This window comes from Pan troglodytes, chromosome 12 (assembly GCF_028858775.2).
Source record: "Pan troglodytes isolate AG18354 chromosome 12, NHGRI_mPanTro3-v2.0_pri, whole genome shotgun sequence".
Classification (NCBI taxonomy): Eukaryota; Metazoa; Chordata; class Mammalia; order Primates; family Hominidae; genus Pan; species Pan troglodytes.
Window position 1 is genome coordinate 96,245,962 of NC_072410.2, and position 22,703 is coordinate 96,268,664.

The 22,703-nt window shown below is 46.2% G+C and overlaps 1 protein-coding gene across 1 annotated transcript in view; it reads left to right on the top strand.

Moving 5' to 3' along the window:
- Nucleotides 1-22,703, top strand: part of CIB4 (calcium and integrin binding family member 4) — a 62,618-nt gene that overhangs the window by 28,774 nt on the left and 11,141 nt on the right. The window contains exon 4 of the mRNA XM_001152689.5: nucleotides 19,867-20,008. Coding sequence (XP_001152689.2) covers nucleotides 19,867-20,008 — 142 coding nt within the window. The remainder of the gene's footprint in view (nucleotides 1-19,866; nucleotides 20,009-22,703) is intronic.

Sequence of the window (22,703 nt, forward strand, 5' to 3'; positions counted from 1 at the left end):
CCTCCAGGCATAAGCTGGGGGATCAGGCTCCGGTGGGAACAACCCACTCTCCTAGAAAGCTGAAGCTGAGATGAGGAGGAGAGATGATGAATGCCCTTGCATCTGCTGAAAGTCCCCTAGGCCTTGGGGAAAGGATCCTCCTTCTCTCTCTTTCTGCCCAAGGCCAAATGCCAGAGGGAAGTGCTCCCAGCAGACCCACCCAGCATCTAGGGGAATGGAGGCAAAGGCCAGTGACCAAGACGTCACTTCTCAGGTGGCAGAAAACCCAGAGATGGGAGATAAGTTATCTCTGGAGATGATTGGAGCACCTACTGCCCTGGCCCCTGTTGATGCAGAACCTCCCCCTTGTCCCATACTCTGTAAACTGCCCCAGGGCTTAAGCCACCCCACCTTCAGGAAAGTCGTCACGGGGAGCAGCTGGCAGGGCTCTTGTGGATCGAGGACAGCTTCCTTCTGTGCATATGCAGTGCCTCGCTCGGCCAGCTGCTCCTGCTCTCTCTCTCTGGGCAAATGGCCTCCTGGAAGAGGAAGAATCACCGAGAAAAGGGAAGGCTCCCAGCAGGGCCAGGCAGTTGGCAGTGGTCCCACTTCTTGAGTCCCTTCCTCCTTAGAGAGGCCTCTGAGCCACCAGGGACCCTGGGAGGGGAGGGAGGCCAGGGAACCACTGTGCTTTTTCAGGCTTTCACGCCCAGAAAGTAGAAGCAGCACAGGGGCCAACAAGGCTCTTAGAACCCTGTAGAATTATCCACAAAAATGTCCACTGCATCCTAGTTATCCATCTTTGGCTCCATATTTTGGAAAGTATATGGAAAGGTACAGACATAGATGCTCTAAGACTCAAAGATGGAGTGATGAGCTGGGGCCATCTTCCACTGAACTTCCGTTCTTATTGAGCTCTGAGCTGAAGAGGATTCCTGTCTCCTGCCAGGCCTTACAGGAGAAGAGTGCGCATCAGCCCCTCACTGGGTCTGGGAGCCAGGAGTTCAGCTCTGCCTGGGTTCAGCCCTTGCCCTGCAGAGAGTGAAGCAGAAGAGAGAAGCAAAAGCTCCTGCCTCCAACCCCCTAGGAAGGAAAGTTGTTTTGCTTGCTTAGCAAATTGTCTCTGGGGTGCACTTTCTTTTTTAATTTGCTTTTTATTTATTGTTAACGTAGTATGACACCAATAAAATAAAATTTTAAGAAATCAGTTCCTTAGCACCCAACGACCCTAACATAAATTTTCATTTTCTATTTTCTTTTGCCGTCTTTTCCCCTAGGCAAGCTTTATTTTATAATATTGTAGACATACATAGATACAATTTTATTCTGTGCTCTTTTCCATTAGGCATAAATGCTTTTTCTTGTTGCTACATAGTCTGTGTAATTATCATTTTGATGGCGCGTAATTGCATTGAGTTCTGATTTACTAAACCATCTCCTCATGGCTGGACATTAACATTCTTTCCAGGGGTTTATTTATTTATTTGTTACTATACATAATTTTGTAATAAACACCCTCATCTATTATTTTTTTCATTTTTTGAATTTTTTTTTAGTTTAGACATCCAGGTTCTCCTTGGAGGTTTTAGGTGGATAGAACTGTCCGCTCCAAGAATTTGAACTACGCAATCATTAAAATGATAATTATACTGAGTATGTAGCAACATGGAAAAACCTTTATGCCTCATAGGGGAAACTGCACAAAATAAGAAACCTGGGCTTTGGAATATCCTTAACCCAAATCAATGATAAAAGATGGAGCCCTGTGACACATCACTAGAGACCTCCCTCTAAGTTGACATGACTCCATAAAGGTCTCTTCGCATGTGATTTTTCAATAGGCAGCTCTGCCCTGTGTTATCATACAATCCATTCTCTCCATCCTCCCACGGACAGTATTATGTGAGAACTTCCGAGATGGACTGTGCTGACAGACGCCACAGCACTGCTGGCCCTGCAGCCCGAAGGCTAGGTTGCATCTCCTGCTGGGTGTGCAGTGGATCCTAGCCCCAAGTCTCCTCCACCTGCACTGCTGCCCAGAGGGTGCCATCCTGGAGGGAGAGATGCAGCAGTTCTCATCACTCCTGTGACAGGTCATCAGTTCATCTGGCCACCCCAGCAAATGCAGGGATTCACGGGGCATTTTCCACTTCTCCCCTTGCTCTTGCAGGAGCAAGCTTGTTCCTGGACTGTCAGCCTGGGCTTGTTTGCTAGCCTGGGAGTATGACACCCCATGTGTATTTTTTCCATTGCAATGCAGCGTTTTCCTGGAAAACATTCCAGGGAAGGAGCTCAGGTTTGAGGGTCACACAGACCTGGGATCAAATTCCTGCCTTTCCTCTTATTTGGTTAAGTAATTTAACCTCCTCACCCCTCAGTTTTCTTAATCTATACAATGGACTTACTGCTATTGACTGCTTGGTTTCTTGTAAGGGATTAATGGACAAATAGATGTGAATTTGGCTGACACAGCACCTGATATACAGTAAATATTTAACAAGCACCAGTTTCCTGCCTTCCTTTCTGCCCTTCTTGGACCCGAGGGAAGGTATAGATAAGGTGTGGTGCCCAGAGGTCTGGGTACTTAATAAATGCCAAGGTAAATCATGGCTGGCTGGCAGGGCCCTTAGCAGGCAAGGGCAGCCTGATACTATTGGGGCAAAGTCCCCAGGATACAGGAGAGAGAAGAACAGAAAGCTGGGGGTTTCAAAAATCCAATAGTCCAAAATGTCAAGGACTGAAACATTAAAAGGCCTTTGAGTTGCTTAGGTTTAGACTCCGTTGTTTAAAGAGTCACTGAGCGTGGGGCAGTGGGTGGGCAGGGGGAGAGGCGGCTATTGGTGAGAGGAGGCTGCAGTGCGAGTCCATTTCTGTTTATATCAGTGGATTCAAAGTGAGGGACAAAATAGATCAATTGTTGCTTAGATGTGTTTGATAAAAGAGAAACTGTTATCTTGATGCAAAGATCTACAGCCTGCAGAGTTCACAGGGAACATGGTTCCCAGCGTGCCCTGGGCTGGGTGTCCCCAAACAGCTGCAAAGCAGCCCTGACACCATCTGAGAACCTCTGGCGGCTTACAAACAGGAAGGCTGCTTGTAAACAGTAGGCCGGAACCAGGAGGGTCGTGGAGGCACAGCGGGGCCCTGCCACTCCAAGCGGAACCCAGCCTGCTCCCATGAGAAGCAGAGGAGCGAATGTTCTAGGCAGTTTTCTAAGCTTCCGCTGCCTGGTCTGCCCTTGAGTGGGTGACTTCATCCTGTTAGTTACAGTCTCTTGCTTTGAACTAACTGCCTGTAAAGTACAGGTACAGATTGTGTTTTAAAGGGTTTTCATATTGGTTGTTCAGAACTTTGTTTGTGTTTTCCGTGGGAAAACGTATAAACTGTGTTTAAGTTCCCAGCCTGAGCCACAAGCATTGAGTCTACTCATAGTACAACAGCATTAAAATTGAGAAAATAACCTTGCGCCCAGACCTGGAGCCCTATTGCGCCTGGGACCTTCCCGCCCTGAAAAATGGAGTTGAAATGGCTGTGAAATCCCTTCCCTCCTCCTCTCTGGCCCAAGAGCGTATGCGGTCCTCCCCTATCTTTCTGTTCTTTTGTCTGGGGTGGGGGTGAGGTTCACAAGAAGAGGGACTCCTACGTCTTCCTTCTGTTCCCTCTGCCTCCGTCTCCTGCATGTCTGCTTCGCTTCACATTCACCCAAACAAAACTCTCGGCCTCTTCACTGACATCTGCAAAAATTCCACTCATGTCAAGCGCTGTGTGAATTTCGGTCAGCACCACTGAAGGCTGGGGAGAGGGAGGTGGGGAGAGGAGGGAGGTGGTCTCTGTAAGGGCCCTGGCTTGTAGCATTTGCATCCGCTGCTGCCTCTCCCCTCCCTCTTCCCCCTGCCCTCCTCAGCCTCTATCCTGGAGTGCCTGTAGGGGCCCCATTCTCTCTGTACTGGGCACCAGCTCCTGCCTCCACCCAGGCCTGTTCAGAGCAGAGGGGCGTCCCCACTCACAGGACTCACCCTCCCCCACACCAGTTGTTTTAGTGTCAATAGTAATCTTTTTCTCACTACCGTCGTAATTCGATAAAACCAGCAAAGCGGTAGAATAAAACTAGAGTCATCCATTTAACAACAGTGCTTTATTTGGGGCTCTGGGAGAAGTGGTTTTTGTCAAAAGGGCTGCGGTGGTCAATAGAAACATTTCCTAAAAAAATCTGGCAGAAATTGGAAGAGGGAAGCCAGTTGAAGGACAGGCTTGCAGGAGAGACAGCTCATCTCAGGTGGAAGTGACCATGAGCGACGAGACAGCAAGAGAGGGAGAGGTGAGAAGAGGGTGGGCCCCGGGGTGGGGGTGATGTGCTATGCCGCCTCTGCAGGGCCCGGCCACCCACGAGACAGGGGTGCTGGGGAGTGCAGAGAGAGAAAGAAGGCTTGGTGAGATCTGTGCCAAACCACTGTTTCCAGGTTGGTGGTTTGCACTGGAGTGAGGCTGGGTGTGGTCTGCGCTCCACACCACTTCTCCCCACAGCCCCCATCGCATCGCCACCCCTGTTGGGTGGCAGGCTCCGTCCAGGCAAGGATGGGGCAGCCTGGGAGTCAGCCTGACAGCATCTGGTGTCATGTCTCTGCCATTTAGTGGCCCTGGGAGTTCGATCAGGTCATTTAGTGGATGTAGTCTAAGGATTGTCCACGGAGAAACCCAGGCAGCTTATTCAGATACAGACTCTTGGGCCTTAGGCCTAGAGGTGCTGACTCGCAAAGTCTATGCTGGGGTTAAGGCATCTGAATTTTGTTTCAAATTCCCTGTGGGACTCAGACACACAGCCAATGTGTTAGCGCCTCTGTCATTCTCTAGCCTCAACTGCGGAACGAGGTGAAATGTAGGTAGGTACACAGCATGTGAGCCCCCTTCTCACCCCCTTCTCACCAGAGCCACTCTCCTTTTTTTTTTTTTTTTTTTTTGAGACAGAGTCTAACTCTGTTGCCCACGCTGGAGTGCAGTGGTGCAATCTCAGCTCACTGCAACCTTCCCGTCTCCTGGGTTCAAGGGATTCTCATGCCTCAGCCTCCTGAGTAGCTGGGATTACAGGCATGCGCCACCAAGCTCAGCTAAGTTTTGTATTTTTAGTAAAGGTGGGGTTTCAACATGTTGGCCAGGCTGGCCTTGAACTCCTGACTTCAGGTGATCCACCCGTCTCAGCCTTGCAAAGTGCTGGGATTACAGGCGTGAGCCATCGCGCCCGGCCAGAGCTGCTCTCCTTTGAGTCCCCTGGAGATTTCACGTGGAGGTGACATTCACGTCAGCCTGGCTGGCCAGCCAAGCCTCTGGCCAAAGTCAGCATCTGAAGAGCCAGAACACACATTTCTGCTGCCCTCAGGCAGGCAGGGTGAACCCCTGGACACACGCTGGCCCAGGTAACAGCTTTGCTTGGAGCTCAAAATGAACAGCTCTACCAGAGCCAGGGGTGTTGGTGGTGCTGGTGGTGCTGATGGAGGACAGGTGAAGTGGGTTGGGGGTTATTCATGGTAGCAAATGTTTATCCGGGTCCTGGTAGTGCCAGGTGTTTTGCAAATATAATCTCATTCGAGCCCCACAAAACCCTGTGAACCAGGCTATGACTTTACCCATTTTACAGATGGGGAAATGGAGAGGCTCTATGACCTACCTAAGGTCACACAGCTTGTTTTGTTGTGTTGTTATCTAGGAATTTGAATATTGTTTAATGTGTTATAAGATATTGTAGAGTTGATCACAAGCTATTAAAAATGGTAATGTACAAACGTGGATAGATATTTATCTACAATACGGGTAAGTTTTGTTTCTCCTGTAATAGACGCTGATGAACAAGTGAGGGGACAATTGATTTTTGGTTCTCTTTTTTGTTCTTTTTTGCTCGGGCAAGTTGCACTATTAAAATATTGAGATTGTATAAATATAGTCAAAAGCTGCAAGATGGGAAAATCTTGTAGATGTCAAATAAGAAGTCATTATACTAACTTTTTAGAGTCAATCTGACTCCAGAGCCTCTGCTCGCTCCACTGCCTACCCCAAATCTCCCACAACACAAGACCAGGCTTCTAGGTGGCCCCCAAAACCTCAGGCCTGCAGTCCTTTGAGCTCCACCTAGGAGAGGTAGTTAGGGCAGATGGCTCTTTGGGAAGTTTCCTCCAGGGAGTGGCAGGTACCCGTTGGCCTGGAATCTGGGGAGGACTGGTTTGGTGGGTCTGAGTCAGGTTCAAGCCACATGATCCCATGGCTGTTTAATAATATTTAACATTTTTACTGCCTTTCTTCCCTATTTGTTCCATTAGCGATCCGCCTCCAGCTGCCGGCAGGACACATCCTTAGCCTGTCCCTGCCAGCCCATCTGTCACTAGGAGACAGCTCCCATTTGAGCCTCTCTGTTTTTAGACTTCAGGAAGGTTGAGCATCTCAAACACAGGGGCTGTCCCTTTCTTATAAATAATTAGCAGGAAAGATGCCTCCAGGGCCCCAGACAATAGAGGAGGTGCATTCACCTAAATAAATTTCTCACCCTCCATGCTCCCTGGACCCCAGCGCCCCAGAAATGAAAATTTCAGTGTTCTTTCTACCTGGGGAGGGTCATACCAACCAGCTAGAGTCTCTGAGGGGTTTCAGAGTCCAAGTTAAACCCCACTGCTGCCTTCTCCTCCTTCACATTTTTATTCCCTGGAAGGGAAAGGGACGGCTTGAGGGGCGCGGGAGGAGGGGGGAGTCCTCTGGCCCTGCTTCTTTTCTCATTCCCCTGAACAGCTTTTCCCTGGATCCTCCACCACATCTCCCTCCCTTCCGGATTTGGCCTCGGCTTTGCTCCCCTCTGTCTTCTCCCTGGTTTCTCCTTCCGAGCCCTTTGTCTATCCTGCCTCCCAGCCTCACTGTCCTGTCCTAGCTCTTGTCATAGCACTTTGCGTGCGCTTGATTGAGATACTTCCCCACGCTGTCTGGTTCTGAAGAAACATCTGTAAGTGCCTACGCTGAGTTTCTTGGAGTGCAGTGGCAGCGTCTGCATCATTTTGGGGGGCCCCAGGACTCAGTGCAGTGTCTGTTGCTCAGTACCTCACCCTGATGCATTTGCGGCAAGGACTTGAAGTTCAGACGATGAGCTTTGTGTCTTCATTCCCAAAGGAAGAAGCCACATCATTCGCCCTCCCCCGCGCCTCCCCCCTGCCCTTGGCCTGTTCTCTGAGTAACTGCGGGCTGGCAGGGTCATGGGAATCATGGCGATTCCTCAAACCCCGCCTGCATGGTAGGTGGGAGTGTGATTTTGAAACATTTTCTTGGGAGACAGTTAATTAAATGCTCGATGGAGTCAAAAGTAGCACTGTAGTTGGGCATTTGAATTCAGAATTTGAGTCCTGACCTTCATTTGGCTAGTTGCTTTCCTTCTTTGGGCTTGAGTTGTTTCCTCTCTTTGTAAAATGAAGTGATAATATCGACCCTGCATTTGTAGAATGAAGTGATAATATCGTCCCTGCCACCTGCCTGCAAGGTCGTCACAGCCTGCACACAGTAGGTGCTCACTTGTTGGGTTTGTGAACTGACTGAATGATGCTGACCCAACACTGCCACCTTCTGGTAGAGCTACTCTAGTGCTGAAGGGTGAATCCTGGTTCAGACCCAGAACTAGGAATTCCTCCTAGGCAGTGAGATGAAGGAAGAAGAGCCTTCCCTGAAAGGGCGTCCACTCCCCTGTTCGCAGGTGAGTCCAGCAACTTCATCTACCTGTGGCGTCCAAGTCACCGCGGGTGGTGATAAGCTCTTCCATTTCCTCCGGGCAGCCACTTGCAGGTAGCCCAGGAGCACAGGGTGGAATGGGTTCCACCATCCACCAGGTGATACACTTTCCCCTGGCGACTGACTGCCAACAAGGGGTGAAGGACATTTTTTTTTTCACTTGAACAAACGTTAAAAACCTTTCTTTTTTAAAAAAAATTCAAGCATTTAATGCTATTAATTTCCATGTATACATTGCTTTCACAGAATACCACAAATTTTCATATGTTATGTTTTCATTTTCACTTAGTTCAAAATAATTTCTAATTATTCATGATTTCTTTGACTTTGAGGGTTTTCAAAAATCTTTTTATTATTGATTTCTAATTTAATTTTGTTGTGTTCAAATAACATTTTCTGTATGCTTTAAATCCTCTTAAATTCATTGAGATTGGTTTTATAACCCTGAATATGGTCTATCTTGGTAAATATTCTAAGTATACTTGGAAAAAAATGTGTATTCTGCTGTGTGAGGTGGCGTGTTCTGTAAAATATCAATTGGGTCCCGTTGATTGGTAGTCTTTTTAAGTCTTTTATATCCTTAATGATTTTTAGAGGTCCTACTTGTTCTATCAATCATTGGATGTTGAACTCTCCAACTATAATTGTGAATTTGTCTTCTTGAAAAGGATTCAAAATGAGGGGGAAAACCCTTTATGTTTACTCACCTACTTATGATTTCTAATATTCTTCATTCCTTTGTGCAGAAACAGGTTTCCTTCTGGAATTTTCCTTCTGTCAGAAGGACTTCCTTTTATATTTTTTGCAGCTCTGGTTTACTGCTGATGGATTCACCCAGGTTTTGTTTGTCTGGGGGAAAAAAAGAGTATTTTGTCTTCAGATTGGAAAGGTATTTTTGCTGGGTATAGAAGAGTAGAATAAGAGACTTTTTTCTTTCTCTCAGAGAGTAAAAGATATTGCTCCATTGTCTTCTGGCTTGCTTGGTTTCTGATAAGAGACCTAGTGCCATTTTTATCTTTGTTCCTCTCTACCTGTGTGTTTCCTGCCTCTGGAGAAAGATTTTTCTTCTTCTTTTTATTCATATGTTTTAAACAGGGTCTTGCTCTGTCACCCAGGCTGGAGTGCAGTGGCATGATCATAGCTCACTGCAGCTTCATTCTCCTGAGCTCAAGCAATCTTCTTGCCTCAGCCTCCCAGGTGGCTGGGACTGCAGGCGTGCACCACCATGCCCAGGTAATTTTTTTATTTTTAGTAGAGACAGGGTCTTGCTAAGCTGCCCAGACTGGTCTCGAACTCCTGGGCTCAAGCGATCCTCCTGCCTCTGCCTCCCAAAGTGTTGGGATTCCAGGCATGAACCACCATGCCCAGCTCTGATTTTTCTTCTTATTACTGCTTTTTAGCAGTTTGATTATGCTGTGCATTGATGTAGTTTTCTTCATATTTCTTTTCTTTCTTTTTTTTTTTTAAGGTATGCTCTTGCTCTGTTGCCCAGGCTGGAGTGCAGTGGCACAATCTTGGCTCATTGCAGTCTCTGCCTCCTGGGCTCAAGTGATCCTCCCACCTCAGTCTCCTGAAGAGCTATGACTACAGGCGCACACCACCACACCTGGTAAATTTTTGTATTTTTTTAAAATAGAGATGGGGTTTTTGCCATGTTGCCCAGGCTGGTCTTGAACTCCTGGGCTCAAGTGATCTGCCTGCCTCAGCCTCCGAAAGTGCTGGGATTACAGGCATAAGCATGGGTCTGTTTTCTTTAGCTGATTTTTCTACTGGTTGTGGGTCTTATTTTCCTTCTTTTTTTGCATGATGGATAATTTTTTACTGGATGCTAAACACTGTAAATTTTGTATGGTTAGGTGTTTAATTTTGTTGCATTCATTTAAATGTTACTGAGTTTTGTTCTTGGATGCTGTTTTGTTACTGAAATCATTGATATTTTCAAGTCCAGCTTTTAAGATTTAGTAAGACAAGACTGTGTACCTTTCACCCTGTATTCACATCAGGGAAAGCTGGGTGAAAGGTATACAGGACCTGTATACCTATTATATTTTTATATAGGTATTTTTATATTTACTTTATTTTTCAAAACTAAGAAATAAAAATTAGTGCTTGCATTGTATTAATGCAATACAAACTTTGCTCGGCTTGCACTAGTTTTCCACTCATGTTTTTTGATCTGTGTCAGGATCCCCTCCAGGGTCCCACCTTCCATTTAGTCATTGCGTGTTTTTCGTTCCTCTGATCTGTGATAGTTTCTCAGTCTCGCTTTTCCATGATTTTTTGGAGAGCACAGACCAGGTGTTTTTGTAGAACATCTTTCAACTTGGGTCTGTCAGATGTTTTCTCATAATTAGACAGAAGTAATGGATTTGTGCAAATACCACAGAAGTGAACCCCCCACCCCACCCCGTTTTTTAGAGACAGGGTCTTGCTCTATCGCCCATGCCACAGTGGAGCGATCATAGCTCACTGCAGCCTTGGACTTCTGGGCTCAAGTGATCTTCCCCTTTTACCCTCCCTAGTAGCTAGGACTACAGGCACAGAACACCACACCAGCTTATTTTAATTTTTTAGAGATGGGATCTCACTATGTTGCTTAGGCTGATTTCGAATGCCTGGCCTCAAGTGAGCCTCCTGCCTCAGCCACCCAAGCTTGAGATTACAGGCGTGAGCCACTGCACCTGGCCTGAACCGCCCTTCTCATTGCATCATACCAGGGGATACCTGACATCAACATGACCTATTACTGGTGATATTAACCTTGATCATTTGGTGAGGATGGTATTTCTAAGTTTCTCCACTGTAAAGTTATTTGGTAGACAGAAGCTGGAAAATATAGGTATGTATACTAACCCATGTATACTACACATCAATATTTATTTTGTATCTATCCATCTGTACATGTAGTAAAATACCCATTAGTTCATATTGATGTCTCTGACTAATCCAGTACCATATCTAGCCTTCCCTCTTGCTTCTTCTTTTTTTTTTTTTTCTTTTTTATTGATCATTCTTGGGTGTTTCTCGCAGAGGGGGATTTGGCAGGGTCACAGGACAATAGTGGAGGGAAGGTCAGCAGATAAACAAGTGAACAAAGTTCTCTGGTTTTCCTAGGCAGAGGACCCTGCGGCCTTCCGCAGTGTTTGTGTCCCTGGGTACTTGAGATTAAGGAGTGGTGATGACTCTTAACGAACATGCTGCCTTCAAGCATCTGTTTAACAAAGCACATCTTGCACCGCCCTTAATCCATTCAACCCTGAGTGGATACAGCACATGTTTCAGAGAGCACAGGGTTGGGGGTAAGGTCACAGATCAACAGGATCCCAAGGCAGAAGAATTTTTCTTAGTACAGAACAAAATGAAAAGTCTCCCATGTCTACCTCTTTCTACACAGACACAGCAACCATCCGATTTCTCAATCTTTTCCCCACCTTTCCCCCATTTCTATTCCACAAAACCGCCATTGTCTTCATGGCCCGTTCTCAATGAGCTGTTGAGTACACCTCCCAGATGGGGTGGTGGCCGGGCAGAGGAGCTCCTCACTTCCCAGTAGGGGCGGCCGGGCGGAAGCGTCCCTCACCTCCCGGGCGGGGCGGCTGGCCGGGCGGGGGGCTGACCCCCCCCACCTCCCTCCCGGACAGGGCGGCTGGCCGGGCAGAGGGGCTCCTCACTTCCCAGTAGGGGCGGCCGGGCAGAGGCGCCCCTCACCTCCCGGACAGGGCGGCTGGCCCGGCGGGGGGCTGACCCCCCCACCTCCCTCCCGGAGGGGGCGGCTGGCCGGGCAGAGGGGCTCCTCACTTCCCGGTAGGGGTGGCCGGGCAGAGGCACCCCTCACCTCCCGGACAGGGCGGCTGGCCAGGCGGGGGGCTGATCCCCCCACCTCCCTCCCGGACGGGGCGGCTGGCCGGGCGGGGGGCTGACCCCCCCACCTCCCTCCCGGACGGGGCGGCTGGCCGGGCGGGGGGCTGACCCCCCACCTCCCTCCCGGACGGGGCGGCTGGCCGGGCGGGGGGCTGACCCCCCCACCTCCCTCCCAGACGAGGAGGGAGGACGCTCCTCACTTCTCAGACGGGGTGGCTGCCGGGCGGAGGGGCTCCTCACTTCTCAGACGGGGCGGTTGCCAGGCAGAGGGTCTCCTCACTTCTCAGACAGGGCGGCCGGGCAGAGACACTCCTCACATCCCGGACGGGGCGGCAGGGCAGAGGTGCTCCCCACATCTCAGATGATGGGCGGCCGGGCAGAGACGCTCCTCACTTCCCAGATGTGATGGCGGCCGGGAAGAGGCGCTCCTCACTTCCTAGATGGGATGGCGGCCGGGCAGAGACGCTCCTCACTTTCCAGACTGGGCAGCCAGGCAGAGGGGCTCCTCACATCCCAGACGATGGGCAGTCAGGCGGAGACGCTCCTCACTTCCCAGACGGGGTGGCTGCCAGGCAGAGGCTGCAATCTCGGCACTTAGGGAGGCCAAGGCAGGAGGCTGGGAGGTGGTTGTAGCGAGCCGAGATCACGCCACTGCACTCCAGCCTGGGCGCCATTGAGCACTGAGTTAACGAGACTCCGTCTGCAATCCCGGCACCTCGGGAGGCCGAGGCCGGCGGATCACTCGCGGTTAGGAGCTGGAGACCAGCCCAGCCGACACATCGAAACCCCGTCTCCACCAAAAAAATACGAAAACCAGTCAGGCGTGGCGGCGCACGCCTGCAATCGCAGGCACTCGGCAGGCTGAGGCAGGAGAATCGGGCAGGGAGGTTGCAGTGAGCTGAGATGGCAGCAGCACCGTCCAGCTTCGGCTCGGCATCAGAGGGAGACCGTGGAAAGAGGGGAGAGGGGAGAGGGGAGAGGGGAGAGGGGAGAGGGGAGAGGGGGGAGGGGGGAGGGGAGAGGGGAGAGGGGAGAGGGGAGAGGGAGCTCTATCTACCACACAGTCCTTCTCTGAACTCCCCTCTTGCTTCTTTATAACTTATTTTATCTTACTTATAACTTGTTATTTATTTATGTATTTGTTCACTCTTAGTATACTTGTGGTAAGAATTGCTAATCCATAACCCTGTGAGAATCAAATTGACTCCCTAGAATACACTCCCTAGAATACTCCCTGGAATGACTCCCTAGAATACTCCCTAGAAGTTTATTTATATTATTTTGGTCTTTAGACTACGTACCTGGTCAAACACCACTTTTCAAAGTTACTTGGTCACTTCCTCTTCTTCCACTCCTTTCAGGAAGGTTTTGTCATGCATTTGTAATACAGTTGGTTTCATTTGCCATGACCTGTATTCCATCCTGGATTCTCTATCATCCTATATTGCCTTTGATTTGCATCCAGTAAAGTTCACTCTGTGGTGTACAGTTCTATGGGTTTCCAGAAATGCATAAAGGCATGGCTTCTATCTGCACCACAGCACCCTAGAGAACTGTTCCATCACCCCCAAAATTTCCTTTGTAGTGAACTCATTCCCCCTCCCACAACCACTGACAGCTATGATCTGTTTTCCAGCCCTATGGTTTTACATTTTCTGGGATGGACTCATACAATATGTAGCCCTTTGTGTCTGACTTCTTTTATTTAGCAAAATGCATTGAAGAATCATCCACGTTGTTGCATTAATCAATGGTTCTTCATTTTTATTGCTGAGTAGTATTCCATTGCATGAATGCACCATGGTTTGTTTATCCATTCACCTGTGGAAGTACCTAGTGATTATTATGGCTTGCCTTTTCATTGTCTTAATTATGTATTTTGAGCAATGTAATTTGAAAATTTTTAATATACTCCAATTTATGAGTCTTCTCCTATGGTTTGTGCTTTTGTATATTGTTAAACAGTCTTTGCCCCCGAGATTATGAAGATATCCTCCTGTAATAGTTACCTAATGTTTTATTTTAGTCCTACATATTAGATCTATGATCAGTCTGGATTTGATTTTTGTGTATGGTGTGAGGTAGGATTATAAAGATTCATTTTTTCCCCATATGAATGTCCACTAAACCCAACACCACTTATGGAAAAGACTGTCCCTTCCCCCACAGCATTGCCATGTTATCTTTGTCATAAATAAGGTAGCCATATACGTGTGGGTCTGTTTCTGGAGTCTCCATTATGGCCATTGATCTATTTGTCTATCCTTGAACAAATACCATACCACATTAATTACTAAAGCCTTAGCATGCATATATATATATATATACATACATATATATATATACATATATATATATATATTTTTTTTTTTGACATGGTCTCACTCTGTCACTCAGGCTGGAGTGCAGTGGCACAAGCATGGCATGCTGCAGCCTCAGCCTCCTAGGCTCATTGATCCTTGTACCTCAGCCTCCCAAGTACCTGGAACTACAGGCGTGCAAGACCATACCTGGCCAATTTTTAATTTTTTTTTGTAGAGACAGGGTCTCATTATGTTGCCTAGTCTGGTCTCAAACTCTGGACTGAAGCAATCCTCACCCTTTAGCCTCCCAAAGTGCTGGTGTGAGCCACCGCTCCCAGCCTAGGTCTTGATATCTAGCGGTATAAGTCCTCCAGCTTTGTTGTTCTTTAGGATTAACTTGGCTGTTCTTCACCCCTGCATTTCCACGTAAACTTTAGAATTGGCTTGTCAAGTCCTGCAAAATGGACTGGCTGGAAAACTTTAACTAGAACTGCATTAACTTTATGGATCAATTTGGAAAGAATCAACATTAATAATATTGAGCCTTCTAACCCATAAGTATATCTGAGGGGAGTTTTAAAAGGCACTAAAATACAAAAGGTTTTGTTACACCCTTCTCCCAGGACATGGGCTCTGCTCACCTAACCTTACACAGCCATGAGGCACTTTTTGGGCAGTGCCTTTCTGGGTGAGAGGGTGCTTCAGGTAAACTGAGGACTCCACTCAAGACTGAGGAAGGACTGACCTCTTCTATACCACTCTAACAGACACCTTCATCTACCACTTTCTTTGACAAGTGCTTTACATCTGTGTAAAATGTTTAAAATATAAACATTAATCATATCATTTTATTTCTTTGTTTATTTATTTATTTATTTTTGAGTCAGAGTCTTGCTCTGTCACCCAAGCTGGAGTGCAGTGGCACGATCTCGGCTCACTGCAACCTCTGCCTCCCGAGTTCAAGCAATTCTTCTGCCTCAGCCTCCGAGTAGCTGGGATTACAGGCGCTCACCACCACGCCTGGCTAATTTTTGTATTTTTTAGTAGAGACGGGTTTCGCCACATTGACCAGGCTGGTCTTGAACTCCTGACCTCAGGTGATCTGCCTGCCTTGGCCTCTCAAAGTGCTGGGATTACAGGAGTGAGCCACCATGGCTAGCAGCCACTGCGCCCAGTCAATAAACATTAATCATATCTTTTTTTTTTTTGAGACAGAGTCTCGCTCTGTCACCAGGCTGGAGTGCAGTGGCGTGATCTTGGTTCACTGCAACCTCTGCCTCCTGGGTTCAAGTGATTCTCTTGCCTCAGCCTCCTGAGTAGCTGGGACTACAGGTGCACGCCACCATGTCCAGCTACTTTCTGTTTTAGTAGAGACAGGATTTCACCATGTTGGCCAGGATGGTCTTGATCTCCTGACCTCGTGATCCACCCACCTCTGCCTTCCAAAGTGCTGGGATTACAGGTGTGAGCCACCATGCCCGGCCAATCATATTATTTTAATAAGAGTGGGTAGCAGATACAGTTCACAAAATAAAGTATGATTAGAAAATAAAAACACTAAATGAAGTCTAAATAGAAAAAGAAAACAAAAACACTAGTAATTAAGAAAATTTAGAGATGAGAAATTTTACATAAATTAATACTGTTTGATTTTTTTTAATGAGCTCTTGAAAGTCCAAGTGCATCAATGACATCATCATTGAGTCACTAGCGTATTTTTGTGTGAATTTTTTCCAGCAACTGTAAAAAGCTTTTTTTGACTAGGCGCTAGTTGGAGAAATGGTGAGGAGATATTTTTAAGCTAGGTCCAAATATTTTTCCTCTGACTTTCATCTTCAAATCAAATCTCTTGTTCAATAACTTTAAGAAGATCTTTAAAAAAAGAAAACTTTTAGTTTTTTTGGCAGGGACTGCAATCTTTTTATTGTCGATAAACTGTAGTTTCTATTTCCAAAAAAACTCCCAGAATTTGGGGTTTATTTTCATCTACTTTAGTTTCATCACGCATAAATGGAGATCATACACTGAGTTACCTGTGTAAGTTGCTGTACTGACATGTTTGTATTCCCTTTGTTCAAAACGCCCTCAAACCAGGGTACATGTTATTCTTGAAATGGAAGCATTGCTTTGTCAACTGTCACTTCCTTCCTCCTCTGGAGGATTGAAGACTTCTAAATAAGTGTGAAATTTCATACAGATGATAACTCTCTGGATAGGTCCCCAAATTTATTCGTTCAGATTTCAGACTGTTAAAGTTATAGCATCAAAAATCTGGAATCCAGTAAACTGGACCTGTGATCTCTAATGAGGCTTGCTCTTTCAGCTTCCCCTTCTTGGCTGTTTTGTCTGCCTGGGGCTGGACTGAACCAGATCCGAGGACACCGGCTGAGCTGGCCTTTAGCTCAGGATGGAGAGCAGGGAGGGGCATGAGGCTGCCCCACCAGGGCCCCTGGAAACTCTCCCGCAGCACTATTGGTGCCCCTTTGACTGGAGCTGCTCTGTCGCAGGGGGGCTCGTAACCTGAACTATCCCTTGAGACAGGGACCCTGGGGGAGAAGGAAGCTGCACCTTGTTGGACCAGAGACAGCCCTGGGACACTCTCCTGGCAGGTGCCTGCCAGGCCTTACAGCGAACTATACTAGCCACTCCTGGGTCCCCAGGACCCAATCGCACCTCTGGTGAGCTCGGCCCTAGCCCTGCGGCCTGACATCTGCCCTGCCATCCTCTCAGGGACAGTGTCCCCTGCTCCATACTCGGATGCCTCACTGTTTCCCAAGCCCAGTTGCTCCGTGTCAGCTCCATCTTCTTTGACCTTCTCCCTTCTGCAGACTCTGGTCCCGTGGCCCCCTCCTGTGCCTCTCACTTTCATAGTCACAGAGTCACAGAGTCACAGAGTCATTTTTAGCCGGCTGCTGAGTTCTCCTGGGCCATGAGCCATTTCTTTAACTTCAATCTAGATTCTGTTTTTGCACTTTTTTTTTTTTTTTGAGATGGAGTCTCCCTCTGTCACCCAGGCTGGAGTGCACTGGCGTGATCTCAGCTCACTGCAACCTCCGCCTCCCAGGTTCAAGCGATGCTCCTGCCTCAGTCTCTCGAGTAGCTGGGACTGCAGGCACGCACCATCACGCCCTACTAATTTTTGTATTTTTAGTTGAGATGGGGTTTCATCATGTTGGCCAGGCTGGTCTCGAACTCCTGACCTCAGGAGTTCCGTCAGTCTTGGCCTGCCAAAGTGTTGGTATTACAGGCATGAGCCACCGTGCCCGGCCAAAAAATGTTTTTTATTAAAGTAAGAATTTTAGAGGGATCCATTTCCAAGGTTTTCTGTATTTTAATGGCCACTGCTTGGCCTTTGCTTTTTTTTGGCACCAGGCACCTTAGTGGAAATAGGGCAGGACAGGCTCAGGAGTCCTGGGTCTCAGGCCGGCTCTCCCACTTGCTGGCTGAGTCCCTCCCCTTCCCCAGGCCTCATTTCCACATCCGTGAGATGAGCAGGTTAGCCTAGATCACAAATCCCCCGCAATAATATGAAAAAATGAGAAACATGTACTCATCATATATATATATTCATTTATAAACTGTATACATTTACTACTATACTAATCTGATATAATATCAAAATAAAAAAATTTAAGGACAAGCTAAAAACTACATAAAATATTTAACAAACAATTTTCCCTTTAATAGATATAGTAAGATTTCTTCCTTACACTATGCTATTGTTTGCATATAGCTAATAATATTGTAAGGGAAAGCAATGTGGTTGGATATGCTTCATTATTCTTTGAAATCTTGCTTTAAGATTGAGCTAGAGCCATTCAGAGGTGTGGTTCTAGTTCAGTTTTTTTTTTTTTTTTTTTTTAATAGCTGTCGTAACTGATCCAAAGAGAGGAAATGTGTCATGGGCTATATGTCTTAAATCACGGCACTCATTTTCAACCCCATTCACCAATTAAAAGCTTTCAATTGAAATTAAGCTAGTAATTGTCTGTCTTCCCTTACATCAGTCACTGGCTCTTACACTAAGTGGAAAGTATTATATTTTTATATTTTTAACAAATGGATTCAAAATCCACTGACATTCTTTATTTGGACAATATCCAAACAGGTCAGAAGAGTCTGTTTCTATATTTCCAGGTATGTAATATAAGCATTTCTATAGGTGATACACGTTTTTAACCACAAAAAATCCCATTTTAAAAATATTCTCTTCAAAGCATGAGTTTCTTTAGAAAAGCAATAACGCTAAAATGAGTCACCTTTACCTTGAAAAGTCAAATGAAATTGAGTTCATTTTTTGGTGGATGGATATTTGCTAGGTAGCACACTGCCAACAGCTACTTGTCATCATGGAAAGGTCAGCAAATTTGGAACACTTGTCTTTTTGTGCCAGGAAAACATATAACTCATCTTTAAGTTTGATAGCTCTTTTAAGAACTCTTCCAAGAGCTAAGCAGCAAACATCCATGTGGTTCAGAAGATTTTCATACTTACTTTCCTTCTAATTACAAATCACTGTATAAGCTTTACTTTTTTTTTTTTTTTTTTTAGATGCAGTTTTGCTCTTTTTGCCCAGGCTGGAGGGCAATGGCGCAATCTCGGCTCACTGCAGCCCCTGCCTCCCGGGTTCAAGCGATTCTCCTGCCTCAGCCTCCCGAGTAGCTGGGATTACAGGCATGCGCCACCACGCCCGGCTAATTTTTTTTGTATTGTTAGTAGAGACGGGGTTTCACCATTTTGGCCAGGCTGGTCTTGAACTCCTGACCTCAGGTGATCCACCTGCCTCAGCCTACCAAAGTGCTGGGATTACAAGCTTGAGCCACCGTGCCTGGCCAAGTTTTACTATATTTTAACTCTTTTTAAAAAAAGAACCATTTCAATGCCTTCTGCTGTACTTTAGTTATTTCTGGGCTTACCTTCCTGACTGCAGTAGCCGGCAGGAAATCCTGCAGGGAAGTCATTTGGCATGTGTCACCATCCTGCATCCTCACCCCAGAATTCTTTTCCATCCTGGAGCAGCCACCCCCCTCGATGAGTACCTTCACTTTTCCCCAGCAATGGTGTTTTTATTAAAGACATTCATTTACTATTCGGTCCATGTCTCTGTTTCCTTTAGTGGCTTGCAGAAATGTGGTTTTTCACATACAGAATCTAGGAAAACCACATTAGAAAATCTATACCTTTATTTAACTATTTAGCAAAGCTTTCACAGTGTGAAATTTGTTCAAATACTTATTTCCGTATATCTTTGGCAATATTTTCTCTGCATCTTCCAACGTGCTCACATGTTGTGTCATAGGTACTATTCGTGCTACCAGCAGCTACCACATCAACTGTCCTGTTTTCAGTCTCTATAAGACATGGTTTGTGTGTGTGTGTGTGTGTGTGTGTGTGTGTGCAGATAAGTCATGTGACATGGATCTAAGCTGTGTATTGGTGTCCTGGCAACCATCTCCCTCCCATCACTACTAGCAAAGACAAGGGGAGGTCCCCAGGGAAAAGAAGCTTGGTATCTCATTCCCTGGCTGGCTATGTGCTTGGGCAGTGAGCCTGTTGGCTTGCCTTGCACCTGCCTGAGCACAGGACAAGAAAATTGATGCAGGACTTCTTGTTATTTCTGCCTGGATGCTCATGATTTCTACCTCATAGAGAAGGACTCGTATTTAGAGTAGGAGAGGTTTCAGCTCTGACAATCTCTTGTTCATTTGCATTTGCATTATAACCATTATCTTCAATTGTGGCATCCTTGCAGGAATCTTGTGAAGTCACATATCCAACTGCAAGATTCATCCCCGGCACCCCATCATGCCCAGGGTCCTGGCTCAGTGAGCCACCATCTACTCCGATATTTACACTGTGGCTGTTTTCATCTCAAACCCAGGACACAGTGTTTGTAATAGATGAGAGAGACCCAGGGAGACACAGCCCCAACCCTGATAGACCTCCTCCCTGCTCCTCCTGTCGCCCACAGGTCAACCCTTTCAGAGACCGTATCTGCAGAGTGTTCTCCCACAAAGGCGTGTTCTCCTTTGAGGATGTGCTGGGCATGGCATCTGTGTTCAGCGAGCAGGCCTGCCCAAGCCTGAAGATCGAGTATGCCTTTCGCATCTATGGTAGGTGCTGTGGGGGACTGAGGGGTGAGGGGTGGAAGAGCCATAGAGAACATACCGTATCTGGACTCCATCATCAGTTCATTGATGGATGGCATTAACTGGGGTGTGCTTGGGTATCTGTGGGTCCGTATCATATTTTGCATGTACCATGGAGTAAAAAAAAAAAGATTGAGAATGACAGCATCAATGGACAGACTCCCCTCCGTGTCATCAGAGGGCAATGGGGTCGTTGGCGTTGATATTTGCTGGTAGTGTGTGGTGTGTGGGCAGGCGAGAGAGAGAGAGAGAGAACCACATATGCATGTAAAGGATTTATGCTTATTTGGCAGAAGGAGCGTTGGATGGGAAGTTAAGAAAATTTGAACAATCTTGGACAAATCATTTCACCTTTCTGGGGCTCAGTTTTCTCATCTGTAAAATGAGGGGATAGGGAGAGATAATCTCTGAGGCACTTTGACATTTTTTGGTCTCTGACTCTGTCTCGGGTAGTCACAAGACTCTGCTGAAGTTCTGCTCTTCACCAGGCAAATGTCTGCTTAGCACAGCTGGGATGCAAGGGAATTCTCAAAAGGAATCAAAAGGAAAGAAAGAAGTCTTAAGATGCTTTCAAACAAACCAGGTGCAAGTTTTCAGTGCATCCTGATAACTCTTTGGCCCCAAAGGACTTGCACATTTAGACTTGCTCATTCGCATCTCACATTCCTTCCTTTCCTGCCAGCTCCTCCCCAGTCTCCGCATGGTGGACTCCATCTCATTTCTGCCTCACCCAAGTGGGATGTGGATAGAAGACAGTAGAAGAGCTTTAAGCCAGAGGGACCTATGAGGCCTCAGTTTTATCATCTGTAAAAAGGACTTAATATTTTTTATCTCATATGTCCTCAGGTTCAGCATTTGGTAAGCACACATGAAATCACAGAGTCCCCTCCTGAGAATGGCTGAGTAAACTCCTATCATAGGTCACTCCTGCAGATAGCAACTATAAAACTCTACATATAAAAATCAACTAGCTGATGGCATTGGAAAGCTACCAAAAGCGAGATGTGTTCTAGAGAGATCTGATGCCTGGAAGAAGGAAACGGTAGTAGATGGGTTTTCCTTCACCCACTTTTTTTATTTTTAACTTTTTTATCCTGAAGGTAGGCTTCAGTGAGTGGAAACACTGGACTCAGGCAGGCTGATGGAAACACTGGATTCTTTCTGACTTGAAAAGCCAGAGAGTTTGGGGCACACACAGCCCCTACAAAGTGAGGGAGAGCCTACGAAAGAGAAAGGGAGTCCAAATGTTGTGTGTAAACTATGCCCATATCTCTTTCTGACCTCTACACCACATACACGAGGGCAAACTCAAAGCAGCTCAGCTAAGGATAAAAGAACTAAACTGAGATTTGAGCTGCCACCACATTTTAACCAGATCCATGAGTGACAGGGTTTGCACTTTGAGTCGAAATCAATTGCCTGCTAAAACCAAAAATTCAGCACTCTTTGGAGAAATACAGAGTCTCTACAACAAAACATTTATAATATCCAAGAAGCTATTCAAAATTGTACACAATGTACAAAAATTTGTTTTCATTGATGAATTCTCAAGAATGGAGACTGACTGACATGACCTAGGTGTTGGAATTAGCTAATAAAGATTTAAAAATAGCTATTATAACTGTATTAGTCAGGATTCTGCAGAGAAACAGAACCAATAGGCTATTTATATGTGTATATTTATATGTGTATATGTGTATATGTATGTGAGTGTATGTGTGTGTATATATATTGTGTGTATATATATGTGTGTGTGTATATATATGTGTGTGTATATATGTGTGTATATATGTATATGTATATATGTATATATACACACACACATATATATACATACACACACACATATCTCTACATATATATGTAGAAAGAGAGAGAGATTTATTCTAGGAACTGGCTCATGTGATTATGGAGGCTGAGAAGTCCCATCATCTGCTGTCTGCAAGCTGGAAAGCTAGGAAAGGCGGTAGCATAATTCATTCTGAAGGTCCAAGAACCAGGAGCATCAATGTCTGTGGATGGGAGAAGACAGATGTCTCAGCTCAGAGAGTACAAATTCATCCTTCCCCCACCTTTTTGTTCTGTTGGACCCTCCATGGATGGAACAATGTCTAATTGGTGAGGACAGATCATCTTTACTCAGCCTATTGATTCAAATGCCAATCTCTTCTGGAAACACCCTGACAGAGACACCCAGAAAGAATCTGTTGCCAGCTATCCGGGCAACCTTAGCTCAGTCAAATTGACACATACCATTAATCATCACTATAATCATGCCCAAGGATGTAAAAACTGCTCATAACAAATGAAAAGATAGGAAATCTCAGCAGAGAAGCAGAAACTATAAGAAAGAATCAAATGGAAAATATAGAACTGAAAAATAAAATATCTGAAACAAAAATTCGCTGGATGAACTTAACGGGAGAATTGAGACAACAGAAGAGTCAGGAAACTTGAAGACAGAACAATAGAAATAACCTAATCTGAAGAACAGAGAGAAAAATTATTCAAGGGAAAGGGGAACAGAGCCTCAGAGACGTGCAGGACAATAGAAAGCTCTAACATGTATCTAGGTGGAGTCTGACAAGGAGAGGAGAGAGTGATCGGTGTAGAAAAGATATCTGAAGACATAATGGCCCCAAATGTCCTACATTTGATG